At 42.2% G+C, this 15,433-nt stretch overlaps 1 protein-coding gene across 5 annotated transcripts in view; it reads left to right on the forward strand.

Moving 5' to 3' along the window:
• The window catches only part of slc6a9 (solute carrier family 6 member 9), a 70,088-nt gene extending 55,606 nt beyond the window's left edge, over positions 1-14,482 (forward strand). For all 5 annotated transcript variants that reach the window (XM_031854419.1, XM_031854422.1, XM_031854420.1 and 2 more), the window contains 8 exons: positions 55-189; positions 277-380; positions 4,189-4,426; positions 5,778-5,912; positions 5,997-6,096; positions 6,815-6,915; positions 7,891-8,061; positions 8,575-14,482. In XM_031854419.1, the coding sequence (XP_031710279.1) occupies positions 55-189; positions 277-380; positions 4,189-4,426; positions 5,778-5,912; positions 5,997-6,096; positions 6,815-6,915; positions 7,891-8,061; positions 8,575-8,844 (1,254 nt within the window). In that variant the 3' untranslated portion in view covers positions 8,845-14,482. The remainder of the gene's footprint in view (positions 1-54; positions 190-276; positions 381-4,188; positions 4,427-5,777; positions 5,913-5,996; positions 6,097-6,814; positions 6,916-7,890; positions 8,062-8,574) is intronic.
• Positions 14,483-15,433: the final 951 nt, after the last annotated feature.

Here is a 15,433-nt window from a genome sequence, read left to right on the forward strand (position 1 = left end):
GTGTGTGTGTGTGTGTGTGTGTGTGTGTGTGTGTGTGTGTGTGTGTGCGCGCAGGTGGTGTACTTCACAGCCACATTCCCCTATGTCGTTCTGACCATCCTGTTCATCCGCGGCATCACCCTGGACGGAGCCATCAACGGGATCAAGTACTACCTGACTCCACAGTGGCAGAAGGTCCTCGATGCAAAGGTATTCGCGCAAACACATAATACGGGGCAGATGGAAAGATGAATTCTTTGTGCTACTGCTGACTGTATGTGGTTTTCGGTTTTGTAGGTGTGGGGAGATGCGGCGTCACAGATCTTCTACTCCCTGGGCTGCGCATGGGGTGGTCTCATTACCATGGCCTCCTACAACAAGTTCCACAACAACTGTTACAGGTTGGATAAACAAGAAAGACCTTTGCTGCTTTGAGACTGTTTTGACATTTTCTTTACAATATTTTAGGAGATACGCTTGTTGGCCTTCTTGCTGAGAATTAGATGAGAAGATCGATATACCACTCTCGCACGTGTGCGACTGGAGCCAGAATATGGTTAGCTTAGCTTAGCATAAATGCAGCTGGCCTGGGTCTGTCCTAAAGTGACAAAATACGCCCACCAGCGCCTCAAAAGCTCACTAATTAAAATCTTATATTATTTTAAGCCCTACGAATACAAAAGTGTGACAACAATAAGTTGGGGTTTTTTGGAGCGTTATGTGCTGGAATATTTCTTGGACCCTTGTCACTGGGAGTTTGCCTGGCAACCAGAGGAGACTCCTGGAAGTCAAGAAATAGTCCAGATCATAACCCCAGGGATGTACCGAATAGATCAAAGCTTCATTCATAACATTTAAAGTCTGAATCAACATTCGAACGCTGTCCAGCTTTATTTTTCTTCTTTTCTTTGTTGCATTCGTTCTGTTTGAACCTGTTATTTGAATCTTAGTCCCCTAAGATAATTCTACTAAAATTTCACATGATCATTAATATCCTCGGCTCGCATGTTTCACAGAGAGTGGGCGTTCGCCTCTCCACACACACGAAGCGGATCAGAGGAGAGACAGGTGAAGTCGGTAGTGAATAACACTATCAGTAACATTTTTAGAGTCATATTCCAGTGGTGGCTTCATAGAATTTTAAAAAAGATTGATGTAATCATTTCCGAAATGCACATGTTTTTCTCCAACTAAATATTCAGCTTCAATTCCTTTTTCTTTGCATTTCAAAGAACACATTTTCACTGCAGTCAAAAACCTGCAAAGGGAGAGCAGACACTGACGAGTTATGTTTATTTAAGAAACGTTGATTTCATAAATAAGACTAAGTCATTTAATCAGATGAATTACTTTATTCAGATTGGGGATTTTATTTGAGGATTTTTTTTTTGGTGATAAAAATATTTCAACAGAAGCTTTATTCGAAAACCACAACAGACGTTTTGAATGTAAAAAAATTAAATTGAGTACAGTCCTACATAACCTCCCCCAAAAAACCCACATTTAACTCTCAAAATTAAGGGGAAAATAAATGCTCGCCTGCGCGTGAAATTGAATCCCAGATTTCCCTCTCCGCTCCGCTTGGCATTTCACCTCCCCATATCTGCGTTTTTTTCCCCGACGCTGTGTCTGCCATTTTTGTAGCTTCCTCTCGGATGCGTGCTTAAGATTTGGCACCTGGCCGCTACCTTTTTATAGCGGTTGACGCCCAGAGAGCGGGGTTTCTGCAGATAGAGACTCCGCCACACACTTCTAGTGGGTCGCAAATGGTTGTGAGAGGGATTGCTTTTTAATGAGTCTGTACATTGCTTTTGAGTGAAACCCTACGTATTTTACATTGTTGGCTTTCCAGAAACAAAGACAGCTTGATGATCGTGCATGTTTGAATACATGCCATTGGATTTTGCAAAGCACTAAAGAAGGCGAGGCTGCTGCAGTTGAACTGTAATGACAGCAGCAGCTACAGTGTGAGTGCTTGCCTGTGTCAATATTACCATGCTCATTTTGCATCAGGATACAGTGCTGCTGCACTGTTTGAGCAACACAGACCAGCATCCTAATATTTGCACTGATCAGAGAAGCTTGAGACGTAGGAGAAGAGGAGCTAAACCACTGGCTTCTGGAGGTTTCAGTACAGAGGGAAGAGACAACCAGCGACAGAGAGAGAGTGAGTCAGGGCTATAGGTCTACAAAGAGAAGACGAGATAAGGTAAAACAGGAGGAGGGACAGAGATAATGTTTTTCCGATAATGTGTTAAGGGGCTGGTTGCACTGTGCTTAAACGCCAAGGGAGCAAGTGAGGGGCAGAGGAGACAGTTCAGATGGTGGGGAAAGGAGACATGGGAGGCGATAAAGAGAGGAGAAGATGTCATTTATTCTCCCGAGCTTGTCCACACATGCTGACCGAGTAAGGGACATTGGAGGGGCTGAAGATATAATTTGTTCCTTCGCCAGCAGCTCGAGGTTGTGCTATCTGCGCACACAGCTGCGCGGCGGCCTAATCAGCTTGTGTTCTGCAGCCCCGTCCCTGTGGAGTTGACAAAGTCATCCTCTGTGATTATTCCTGACGGGAAATGTGAGGAAACAGAGCAACGGTGCAACCGCATAATTCCCTTGTTAAATCTGAACAAAGTCTGAGTCAGAGAGATTGAAGATTGAAAAAGGTGTTCCTCCAGCAGCATGCAGCTCAGACTGGTGCTTCTCAGAGCAGAGCCGATTGGCAACCTTTAGTATTAATGTTTCGACACTGCTACGTCTTCATCCCAGTCGTAATCATCTTGACCCAGAGAGGGTAAAGTCAGCCCAGCACAGATCTGTTAAGGGTTAGAGATCTCAAACTGAATCTGAGCTTTCTCTGCTATGAATACCATCATGAATTCAGGTGCTCTTCTTCTTCTTCTTCTTCTTCTTCTTCTTCTTCAGCTCATCCTTCTGGGACTTCAAATAGTGGTTTACAAAGAGCAACACGGCACCATTAGTGAAAAATAGCAACGGCCATTCTCCCTGACCTTGAGACTGAAGTCACAGCAGCTCCTGTGCGCTTAACCAACCTTGGATAGTTTGGTCAACGCTTAAAGGAACATTTTTTTATCTTGAGGCATGACACAAATGAAATTGCCGTGCAGTTATGTGTTAATAATGTTTGCACCTGCAACCTTGTGGCACTTGTGTCAGGTGGAACTGCAGCACTTATTCTCTCAAGCTTCCCTTCATTGCAACACATCTTGTTTGTAGGTGTTGGTGGATTATCAGCTAATGCCTGAAATGTTGATACCAGCAGTAGTCATCATGTGTGGTTATGTTTTAAATTGTGTGGTAAACTTGGAAAGATAAATAATCATCTTTAAGATGAGTCACCGCACGTCTGTTTCACCAGTTTCCATCCAAGCGCACCTCATCCCCACAGAGCCCAGTAATAAGATTGTAAAATCATATTTTAGTGTAACTGATTGTGTTCAATGTGCATGTGATATTGCCTCATATCGTCTCTGAATTGAAGCAAATCAAAATTGTATCGTGGCAGACTTTGTGATATCAGCAAATAGCTTATTGTAGATCGATATGATATCGTACCGTGATGAAATTTGTGATTTACACCCCTACTGATTATGGGGACTGAATTGTCATGTGTTTATTTTTTTAACTGTTTTTTTTATTTTTTAAGGAGTTGGGTGGTAAAACTATAACTCTGCCCCCCCCTTATTGAACGATGGGGATGCATTTGCTCCACTCGCTCGGGCGCCTTTGATAGAGATACTAAATCTCAGTTAGATCACGTTCGCTCTCTTCTCTGCTGCTGCGATCGCCTCGTTACTTCATAGATTTCACACGTTGGCACTATTGTCGTTGCGTTAAGAATTGCTTTTCTTTCACGCTGCATGTTATTGAGTAATTAACAGATAGTAGTAAAAAGCTCTCTTAATGTGCGGTGTATCAGTTGACGATGATGAAAAATGTACTCGGAAGTAGCCTTTGAATGATGTGTTCACAGTCGCTCATAGTTAATCAGGACATGGGGCACCACCCTACATGACCAGACATAAGGTTTTTCTTAGGGAATCAGTTTGGGTATTTGTATTTGGTACGTTTTCTCTTATCCTGTGCCTTCTGTGAACAGGGACAGTGTAAATGACAACAATGCTTGATACAGTGGTTTCAACTCCCTGCAGTTAAATGAATGCTTCTTCTTCTTCTCTTTTCTTCATACAGAGACAGCATCATCATCAGCATAACCAACTGTGCGACCAGCGTGTATGCCGGCTTTGTCATTTTCTCCATCCTGGGCTTCATGGCACACAACCTGAACGTCCCCGTGTCGGAGGTGGCCGACCACGGCCCGGGTCTGGCCTTCGTGGCCTACCCAGAAGCCCTCACTCTGCTGCCCATCTCACCACTCTGGTCACTGCTCTTCTTCTTCATGCTCATCCTCCTGGGACTGGGGACTCAGGTGAGGCTGAGAAACTGTACACTGTACATGTCCGACCATACCAACACCTCCATCGACACGTAGTTTACTTGATACAGAGGTCAACCGCTTATATGGATCTTGGTGTTCCTCAGTCAACCTTGTGTTCTCGCCACAAACAACAAGAATTGTAGAGTTGACAGACACCCTGAGGAAAGGTGATACATATGGCTCAGGGGATGGAAATGTGTGTTTGACGCTCCACCTCTTTGGCCCAGACGGAGTTATCTCAACAACCTTCGAATGGATTTTCATGGAATTTGGCATTCATTGTCCTCAGATGATGATCTTAAATGTGTTGGTGATCCCCTATCTTATCATCTAGTGAAATCGACTCGATGGATTGACAAAACATTTCATACAGATATTCATCGTCCTAAAGGATGAACCTTACTGACTTTGGTGATGCAACACTCAACAACTATTGAGACAATATTCCACCTCATTTTGACTAATTATCACTTTACTAGATCCATTATGAGCTCCAAATTCTAATTTCCAATACTTATATAATTCAATTCAATTTAATGTATTTGTTTAGCCCAAAATCACAAATTTGCCCCAGAGGGCTTTACAATCTGTACAGCATACGACATCCTCTGTCCCAAGGAATGCAAGTGTAATGCACCTCCGCATTGTCTTCACTTTTTAGACTCGGAGGTCGCCGCCTGCAAAATACCTGCAAAACTAAATAGTCTCCCATCAGCCTCAGCTGTGCTTTGTGTATAGTGCTTATTAGCCAATGTTTACATTGTCATTTTGAATTTGGTAGCATGCCAGCATTAGCATTTAGCTTAAAGCACCAACACAAATACAGCCTCAAAGGACTTCTAGCTGGGCTGTAGGCACTTGTTGTAATGTATTACCCTGTAAATATAAAAGCCCTTTTATTCTTGACCACCTAATTAAGTGCCTGGAATTAGGATTGTTATGCCACACCCTCCCCACAGAGTAATGCATATTTTTCCTCTTTAAAATATTTGGTGGAATGCATACGCATTATACTACAAAAGTGATGAAACTGTGTGTTGGATAAATATGTAGCTGCTCACAGAAAATACCGTAGCAAAGCATTGACAATATAGTGCAAATAGAAATTTAACATCTACTGGACATTTATTGCGGAACTTTTTCCTCTTCAAATGTCAGACTTTCTACTTTGAATGACGTTAGAAGTCCTTCTAGTGTGTAAACTGTTAACGTAAAAAACGTCTCCAATCTGTCGACATTCCTGGTACCCTCGTTCTCATTATGTAAGAAGACGTTTGTGCAGCAGTCCAGACTCGTCTCTCGTTTAATTTAATTCATAAACCCTTCATCCCTGTTCTGGTAGTTCTGTCTGCTGGAGACGCTGGTGACGGCCATTGTCGATGAGATCGGTACGGACTGGATCATCCGGAACAAGACTGTTGTCACACTGTCAGTGGCCGTAATTGGATTCTTACTGGGAGTGCCACTAACGACACGGGTGAGTCCCAAACACATGCAGATCGTGTCTTTGTACGCAACTCGTTCTCTCTCATGGAGGTGACTCTTTGTTTTCTGTGCGCAGGCGGGAATCTATTGGCTGCTACTGATGGACAACTATGCTGCTAGTTTCTCTTTGGTTGTCATCTCCTGCATTATGTGCATCTGCCTCATGTATGTTTATGGTAAGGATGGAAATAGGCTTTGTTGCTTTTTTTTAGTCTCATGTGAATTTAGAACAAAGGACCTCACATTATTAAAAGAAGAAAATATGCCGTGACACATAAACTATGAAATTCCATAAAGAAATAGTTTCAGGGCAGCTATAATAGAGTCCGAAAGCATCGGGGGTTTGATTGAAATAAAAGATGGGGACAGGTGCATAGGAGAGGAAAGTTCATTAAGAGTCGCTGCTTCTATTATTTAAAAGTTAAATCACCAATAATTATTATGAATTCATGAATTATTGTTGAAATTCTCACTTTACTCTGCTTTCTTGCCATGATTCACGACTCCGCCTTTATTAGCGCACAGCGGACTGGAGCAGATCCTGAAATGAGCACCCCTATGTACTGAATCGAGAATACATTTTGAATTGGGAATTGATTTTGAAGCGAATCGTGAGATACCGAAAGATTCACACCCTTAGACAGAAACGGTTCATTATGAAAGCGTGGCAGGCCGTTTAAGGTGAGCACTGCATTGGTCATGGAAAATGAAGGGTAGGGTTCACCTTGAGGTAAAGGGACTAGAGAGACCACCTGCTGACTCAGGTATATACATATATATATATATATATATATATATATATATATATTGTATGTCATTATTAGAATGTAAAGTGATCAAACTTGAATGCACACCTTTGGACTTTCCTTGGATAACTCTTTGTTTTGATGGCAGGTCACACCAAATACTTTAAAGACGTTGAGATGATGCTGGGCTTCCCTCCTCCTCTCTTCTTCAAAGTCTGCTGGAGATTCATCTCCCCCCTCATTATCTCTGTAAGTGAACACACACGCATACACACATGGCTGCTGGCCCGGGACCACTGTCGTAGGGATTGGACCTCTAATCAGAACACAACAATCGCTGCACACATCTTTTTGGCCTTTTCCGCAAAACGGTGTGGACATCTGATCGTTGCGGGAAACCAGCCCGCGCGTTGATGCAGCGATCTGAAGGACGTTGAGGGTGCGGTTCTAAACTTCATCCGTGTTGCTGTCGCATTGTGTGGGACCTGACCTACATTTGAGCCGCCATCATCAACACCAATCTGTTCGGCTACTGTTTGGCTTTGTTTCCAGTATAAACTTCTAAAAGCAAATCTTTCGGACAGGGAAATGGACACATGCAGCTGATATCAATGTGCTATTTCCCAAGCAGGCGCATTAGCCCACTAAGCTGCTGGGCCAACCAAGAAATTCATTGTTGTGGATTACTGGTCAGATTTCAGGCGTTTTTTTGTTCTCTCTTTCATTTCACTGCTCAGATTAATGCCTTGCTCTGCAGGGCCTCTGCTAGAACTGTCATGATTTATCATCCTAATTATCTGCATCTTTGAAATTAAACAGCGGACTGCTATGCTGCTGTCTCCAGTGACTTCACCTGTACTGATTTAATGCTGGTTTCTTTTGATAAACCGTACAGGAAGTCATGATTTTTTACTTTGACCATAGCAACAGGATGGGAAATGCTTCATGATTTATGTCTAATTCTCGTGGTATATCCTACGTGTGTTTTTACAGAATATTGTCAAATTGATAAAATAGTGTAACATCATGATCCTCTTTCTATGGTATGTTGGATGTCAGTTACAGATATTGAAGGAAAAACATTTAAAAATACATTTTTAGTTGTTTTAGTTTTCTCTGTCCTCTGTGTTTTTAAAAGAAGTTTAATTTCCATCAGCTTCTTCAGACACCTGCTCTGAATGATGACGCCCTTACTCATTCACCGTCTCTCTTCTGTCCGTGTAGTTCATCTTGATCTTCACAGTGATCCAGTACAAGCCCATCACCTACAATGACTATGTGTATCCCGGCTGGTCTCTGGGTGTCGGCTTCTGCATGGCTATGTCCTCAGTGATCTGCATACCTGTCTATGCCCTCTACAAGATCTCAAGGTCCCCAGGGGCCACCTTCAGAGAGGTACAGACACCCCGGGAGACAATGAGATTGGTTGTGGGTGTGCTTGAGTGAGTGCGTGCGTGTGCATCTCTGTGTCTGTCACTGTTAATCCTGCATTCTGCTGCACTAAGCTGCATTATGTTTTGGGTGCTTGAATTTTTATACATAAGTGTGCACACATTTATTGATGAAAAAATGGTTTATTTAATATTACTGTGAAAGCATCTCCTACTGTCGGTTGAAGTGCAACAAATGAAAGCAGTTGAAGTAGTAAAGTAGAGAACCAGTCGTAGCTGAAGTGTGTGCAGTGGAACAGTGAAAGAGGAGTCAGCTGACGTTTAGAGGCTGAAAGCAGTTGAATTGTCAATGCAGCTTTAACTATTGACATTTTTCATCAAGTGTTTTTGGAGCTGGTATTTGTGATCGCATTTACATCATGACTGGTATATTTTATATTGTACTTCCAGCTTAAATTAATTAGTTTCCCCTCATATTGAAGCAGCTCTGACTGATGTCTGACTCTTTCTCGCTCAGCGCTTCAAGTTCGCTTGCCAGCCAGATCCATCGTGGGGCCCTGCCCTGCTGGAGCACCGGATAGGCCGCTATGCCCCCATAGCCTCCGAAGACACGGTGGAGTCTCGTCCCCTCAGGGAGAAGGCGGAGCTGAAGGAGGAGCTGAAGGAAGAGCGAAAGGAGGAGCTGAAGGAGGAGGAGGAGAAGGAGAGGAGGGATGAGATCAGCCTCACCATCCAGGGAAGCAACGGCTCCACCAACACACAAAACAGCCCCAACCCCAGCGCATAGACGGCACCGTGCTCTGTCAGCGCTACCGGGGACACCCCCCTGCTGTGCCCCACCATCTCTTCCCTCTCTTCTTCCCTTCTCCTCCCTTCTCCTCCATCCTCAACCCACTTTCCCACAGTCCTCTGTGGGGGAGATCCCATTTGCTGGAGACCTTTACATATTGTAAGGGCTTATTATATCTATCCTAACCTCTTCTATCTATCTATCTGTGTGTCGTCTCTAGATAAACGAAGATAAAAAAAAAAAGCGAAAGGAAGAAAAAAAATTGGGTCGTCATCCAAACGATTTGAGTGTATGTTAGCGTGTGCGTGGGTGTGGGTTGTTAATTTGTTACACGTAATTTAATAATGCAGTTTTGTTTTTCCTTTCTTTTCTTCTTATTTTTTTTTTTGTAAAACTTGTATATGTCATCGTCATATGCAGTTAGAGGTGCGGTAGATTGTGAGGCTGCATGTGTTTGTTTTGTGCATGCAGCACCATGTTCTCCTTTCTTCTGTTAGCTGGGTCTGTGTGGGATCGGGGACTTTCTAGCAGCAGTGATTTGACAGCTGGAGACTTGCGGTGCGATATATACAGTGGTGCTGTGATAAAGTGAAGCAGGGTGAACTGTCAATGAACCGGCCATTTGCAGTTCGATGGCGCTCCAAGATGGAAATCGGCTCAATTCAATGGCCAGGGAAAGAGGCGGTCGCACTCATTCACACACCCATACACTCACACTATTGTACATTTTACAGCACACAGTGACCTCAACCGTAGTTCATCTCCGCTTAATACTAAGCCTGTTGTTATTTTTATGCTTCTTTTTTCGATAGAGCACACACATTTAACGAACACCCGAGATGGCGACTGACATGGCGGATTTTCCGTGGAAATGTCCTCCATTCGTAACTTTTTCCAATTAAAGCTGCTGAAAGTTTTGAAAACTCAGCAGAGAAATGTCAGTTGAAACGGTGCTGTAGTCTCTGCCTCCGAAGCATTTGTTTCCAGTTTTTCGACAGTGCCCATTTCTCAGGGTTAAACTCTGTGGTTACGTTTTGTTCCTTGCCTATGGAAACTTTGCCTCGACTAAGGTGGCCTTTCAAGATTATAGGGATCTGAAACCACCTAACTTTCCCCGCTGTCGAAAAAAGCACCCACACATACACACAAAACAGGTGGATGCAACGCTGTATGTAGAAGTGCCATCTCTCCTTAAGTCTTCCAGGCATTCTGTTTGAGTGAAATGCATCTCGGGATGTAGCCTACGGAGGAGGATCCGGGCTAGAGGACTTAGCCAGTGACAGGATCGTGAGTGTGTCGTGGTCTTTGTCTCCCGTGGGTCGGAGCAATCTGCCCCATTAAGGCATGTTACCAAAAGCACCTGAGTTACCTGAGTCCTGCACATGTTTTTGGTAACATATATATATATATACTGTTTATCAAGACTGGTACGGTGTCAGTCTCTTACAGTCAGTGGAACCTTTAATGTATTTACAAGCATTTTACTTCAGAGCTCTGAGCCAAGCTGTGCTGAGGCTGGTGAAGAGACAGAGAGCAGAGAGAGGCAGCTTGTTTCCAGAAGGATACAGAAAGAGAGTCTTAAATGAGTTATGTAGATTTAAATGTAGCTGTATAGTATTGTTCTCTCAGTAGAATTCTCCTTTTACCTCTCATTATTGTAAAGTAACTTAGTAAATAATTATAAAGACAGCATATGTTTATTTTGTACAAAAATAATAATAAAAAAAAAACTACAGAATCACAATTAACCCTGTTTACCATCCCTCATCTGTGACTTGATTTGTTGTTGTCGTTTTGTCGGAGGGTATGACAGGACAGAGAGGGGCCTGTTTCTCTAGCATGCAGGGTTGGGTTTTCCTAAAAAAGTGTCCGACTGGAACGCAACCAGGACAATTTTGTAGTATTATGGTCGCAGAGGCGTATGGCAGTCTGACTACTGAACAAATGCATGAAAAGATGTGTGAAGATCACGTGGTCCGCTGTCGTTCCATCTGAGATGCTTTGTTGGACGCTTGCTCAGGTGGTAGTGAGATGATTTTAGCTTCACAGTCAGGGGGTGGGGGGGTTCTGGGATTGCGTCAGGTCTGGCTGTAATGTCTCTTCACACAGTAGTTTTTCTTTGTTTGCGAGCTGTGATGTCGTCGATAGTATTGAATGGGTTTGGGGAGCTAGAGGGCTATGATACCAGGGTGAGCGTGGAACATATTCTCTAAATATACAAGATTGTATATTGCATACAGCGTATTTGCATGTGGAGAGAGACTTAAAGGCATAGTTTGATATTTTGTGAAATACTCTTGTTGTTGAGAGTCAGCTGGCAAGATGGGCAGCAATCGCATGTGTGTACGGTAGAGATGGAGCTGGAAACAGCACCTGGTTAGCTTAGCTTAGCATAAAGACTGGAGACGGGGGAAACAGCTAGGCCGACTCTGTCTGAAGGTAACGGAATCTTCCTCCAGCACCTCTGATGCTTACTAATTAACACCTTTTTATCTTGTTTGTTTCATACACACAAAAACATCTGCTGGTTGCCTGGCAACTGGTCCCGGCCAAGAGTTATTTGGCAAATTGTCGTCTTGACGCTTTTGGATGGATCAAACAAACGAGTTATAATGTGTTGATTAGTGCGCTTCAGAGGACCGAGGAGGACAGAGCCATGCTAGCTGTTTCCCCTGTTTACAGTCTTTATGCTAAGCTAACCAGCTGCTGGCTCCAGCTTCACAGTCAGCATACAAACATGTGAGTAAATCAACTCTCTGGAAGAAAGCAAATAAGCATATATCCCAAAATGGTGAACTATCCTTTTAAGGATTTTATGTGTGTTCATGCATGTCAGGTTTTTCAACAATTTTTGCAAATATCGAAGCACAGCTTCAAACTAAATCTGACTATTCCCCCACAGTTCCTCAGAAGAGGAGAGTGGTTTCAACATAAAGGTGCAGTTGCTCCACTCATCCACAAGATGGGGTGATGCTGACACTCAGGGTAGTAAAGGCACAACAGAGGTGGAGCGGTGAACTACATACAAAGAGCCCAACGGACGCCAGGCGTCCTCTTGAAAATGTCAAGGAAGCAACAATAACAGTGATAAGCACAGAAGCTGCAATATAGTGAGAGTAAAATAAGCACAGTGAGCATTCTGAAACAAGCATTTCTATCCAGAGAAACATACACTGGCTCTTCACATAAGTGGAGAATTGTAGCTTTGGTTTCGATCCGTTTTGACTTAATGGTTTTGGTTTACTCATGAAATATTCCCACCACACATTGTAATTTGTAACAGCGTTTATTTTTTTCATCAAATTACTGCAAAATCCAGGTGCTCTTTGAAACCATACATTATCAGCTTGCTTCTTCTGAGTAGAGATTCTGATCTAAGGAGTTGTACACTTTCTAAGTGAGGTTTTATTCTCAGTGCATAGTGGGACAGCTTGTAGCTCAGACCATTTCCTGTGTGCGGTTGCCTGTCTCGTGTATTCATGCTGTAGTAAGTGAAGCTTAGCCTCCGCGTTACCATGCTTTCACTCTCTACATCCCGACCCTTGCCATCCTTCCTGGCCCCACAACTTATCCTCCCTTTGTACAGTAATGTAAAAAAAATATATAATCGGACTGTGTGTATGTGCGTGTTTATCGTTGCTTTTATCTCGAGGGCGGGGTTAAGGGTGTTTCTGCGGGGGGAGGAGGGCGGGTATTGTTTCATTTTGTTTTTTGATTTTGTCATTTTTCTCGTAGTGTAATGTAGACGACGTCGGGTGTATTGTGTACTCTGTGTGTAGTGGATGAGCTCTTACTGCTGAGCGTGCATGAAGAGCAGGTGTAGTGTCAGTATTGATGTCAGTGTACCTCTAACCTATCAGAACTAGCCAAGTCCTATTCTGCTAATGATATAGTCTATCTTTTAAGAAAGAAAAAAAACATTTTGTACTAAAAGAAGAGAAAGAAAACTACATTTTATCTTCAGATTTTAATCATTGTTTATCCAATGTTAAATGACACTACTTTTTTTTGTTTGCTTTTGAAGTTGTATTCATTGAACGATTAAGATAAAGCCAGCTCATATGAAACAAAGCATTTCCAAACAAAAAGCTTTGGATCTAAACTTCAACTACAAAAAAACATGATTCGTTTTTAATGGCGAGCGCTGGTGTAGATGGCGGCTGCAGCTACGTGACGATGCTTTTATTTGACAGTATCACACGGACTTAAAGGGCCACTGTGTAGCATTTAGGGGGGGAATCTCCTTTTTAGTGTTTAATCACCTGAAAATAAGAACAAGTATTATCTTTACCTTAGAATGAGCCCTTCATGGAGCGGGACCGCCGTGTTGCACCATTTCTACAGTAGCCCAGAATGGACAAATCAAACACTGGCTCTGGATAGGACCGTTCTCGTTTTCGCGTTGGCCGCCGTAGTTCTCTCACATGTTTGGCACGTGGAGGAACTTTCAGTTGGTTGCAATCTGCAACCTTTACTCTAGATGCCGCCAAATTGTACACACTGGCCCTTTAAAGCTATACTGTACATAAGTGTATATCTTACACAGTGCAGTGCCAACAGTCGTATATCGCTGTTTACCTTTAATATTCTGTGGCCCTTAACCCAAACATTTTTTTTCTAGTAGTATAGTTGTTACAAAATGTTAAAAAATCAGCAAAATCAAAACACCAAAATTACTCTGCCACCAAGACCGAAATAGCATCAGGACCCATTAACTCATCATTCTTGTGCAGCTCTAATGCATAATCACAACATCACATTGTTTCATGGACATTTTAGGAAATTATGACATATATGTTTCCGATAAGGGCCCAGTTGCGTTTATATTTAGATTTCTCTTGTTGGTAAAGTAAACCTTCATCTATCTGGCTGCCAAAAGACTAAGACCATTTTAGTCCTCCAGGAAACCTAAAGAAAAAAATACAACCGAGAGAAGTGAATTATTCACCATGTCTTCAGATTCTAATATGCTATTGCCTACCCTGATCTTACACTGAAGTGGCTGTGCAGAAAGTCACTGATGTTGAAGAACGTGAAGCTTCCGTCCATTTTTATACACAAATTCACAGCACAAACTGCTCTACTGAACTGAAAGACAAAACTGTGATTTGTACCTTGTGTCTGTAGTTCTCTGTAAATTACAGACCATTACCTCTTGAATTTCTTACTACTGCTCATATAAGCATATTCTTATGTTTCAGCACTTTAGGGAAATCATTTGTTTCTTTTGTATAAGCAACAAGGGGGAGGGGAAAAAAACGACGTATATTCAGAATAATAATTCACACTTCCATTCTGACAAAAGAAAACAAGTGTGGTAAAATAATGTCTCATCTTCAGTCGACTGGCTGAAAGAAACTGTCCAAGAGTCAGTGGACTAATGCTGTGTTGTTGCTATGCCAATGTAAATTGTTTCATGGAGGGAGAGGAGAGGAAAAGCACAAGTGAGAAAAAGAGAACACAGTTCTTCTGGTATCCTCTATCATATCTATCTGTCTATCTATCTAACCATGTCTGTTCTTCTTGTTCTTCAACCTTTAGGGCCAAAATTCATTGAAATGTCTTAGTCCTGTCGGCTGTATATCGTAAACTGTTGAATTACAAAATGGTAAATAAAATCTATTTTAAAGATCAATGCGCTGTAAGTGTTCTTGTGTCGTTTCATGATGGCTCTTTTAATATGCCTCCATTCCATTCAAGATGAATGAACATCTTTTACATTATATTTGCTTATTATTGGGCACTTCACATTTACTTCAAATGCATGCTTTCCTTTCTGATTCAGTTATCCTTCATGTCGTGGGTGTTGCTACTTGAAAAACATTTAGTGAGACATAGAGTGAGCACTAAAGCTGTGTTTGAATTATTCATACTGCACATTATGGAAATGTTGGTGTTTGTATATACTTGATGGATGGTAGTATGGAAAAAGACTATGAAAAGAAAAAGGATCTCGTACAACATGTACAAATATACACTATGAAATCTACACGAGCAGAAATTGTCCCATAATTCTCTATTTATCTGCCGGTGATTCCAGCAGACCTTTTGGGTTCATGCCACCGTAAAGTATGTCATATCTCAAGGAGAAAAAAACAAACCCAGTAAAAGTTAAATTCATAAAGAAATTGCTCATTTCAATCCACTCAGCTTTTGCTGCTACAACCCATACTTGGTCTGGTATGACCAGTTGCTTATTGTGGCTAAGATTAGCTAAAGTTAGCAAACATTACATTAAAAACATTGCTGTGAGTCCATTTGCCGATAACTCTTTACAATTTGTGTACAATTGTCATGGCTTTAAGGTGAATCACTGTCTGTAAATGATAATATTCCTGGCACTTTAAGTCCTAACTGAGTGCCATGAAAAGCCTTTTACAGTATATTACATGGCTGACACCCACACGCTTCAGCCAAAGGCCTTCATAGAGAAATACACACACACAGTCACTTAAATGGCACAAGGTACGACACAATTGACTTACAAGTGTACAGAGTATAGCGGTGTAACAAAGTACTGTCATGTTCCACTTACGAGTCGGAGACACGAGTAAAGTCCTTGCATTCCGTGATTGGCCAGAGAAAG

Source organism: Anarrhichthys ocellatus, unplaced genomic scaffold (assembly GCF_004355925.1).
Source record: "Anarrhichthys ocellatus isolate YVR2014 unplaced genomic scaffold, GSC_Weel_1.0 scaffold15, whole genome shotgun sequence".
In the NCBI taxonomy this organism is placed as follows: domain Eukaryota; kingdom Metazoa; phylum Chordata; class Actinopteri; order Perciformes; family Anarhichadidae; genus Anarrhichthys; species Anarrhichthys ocellatus.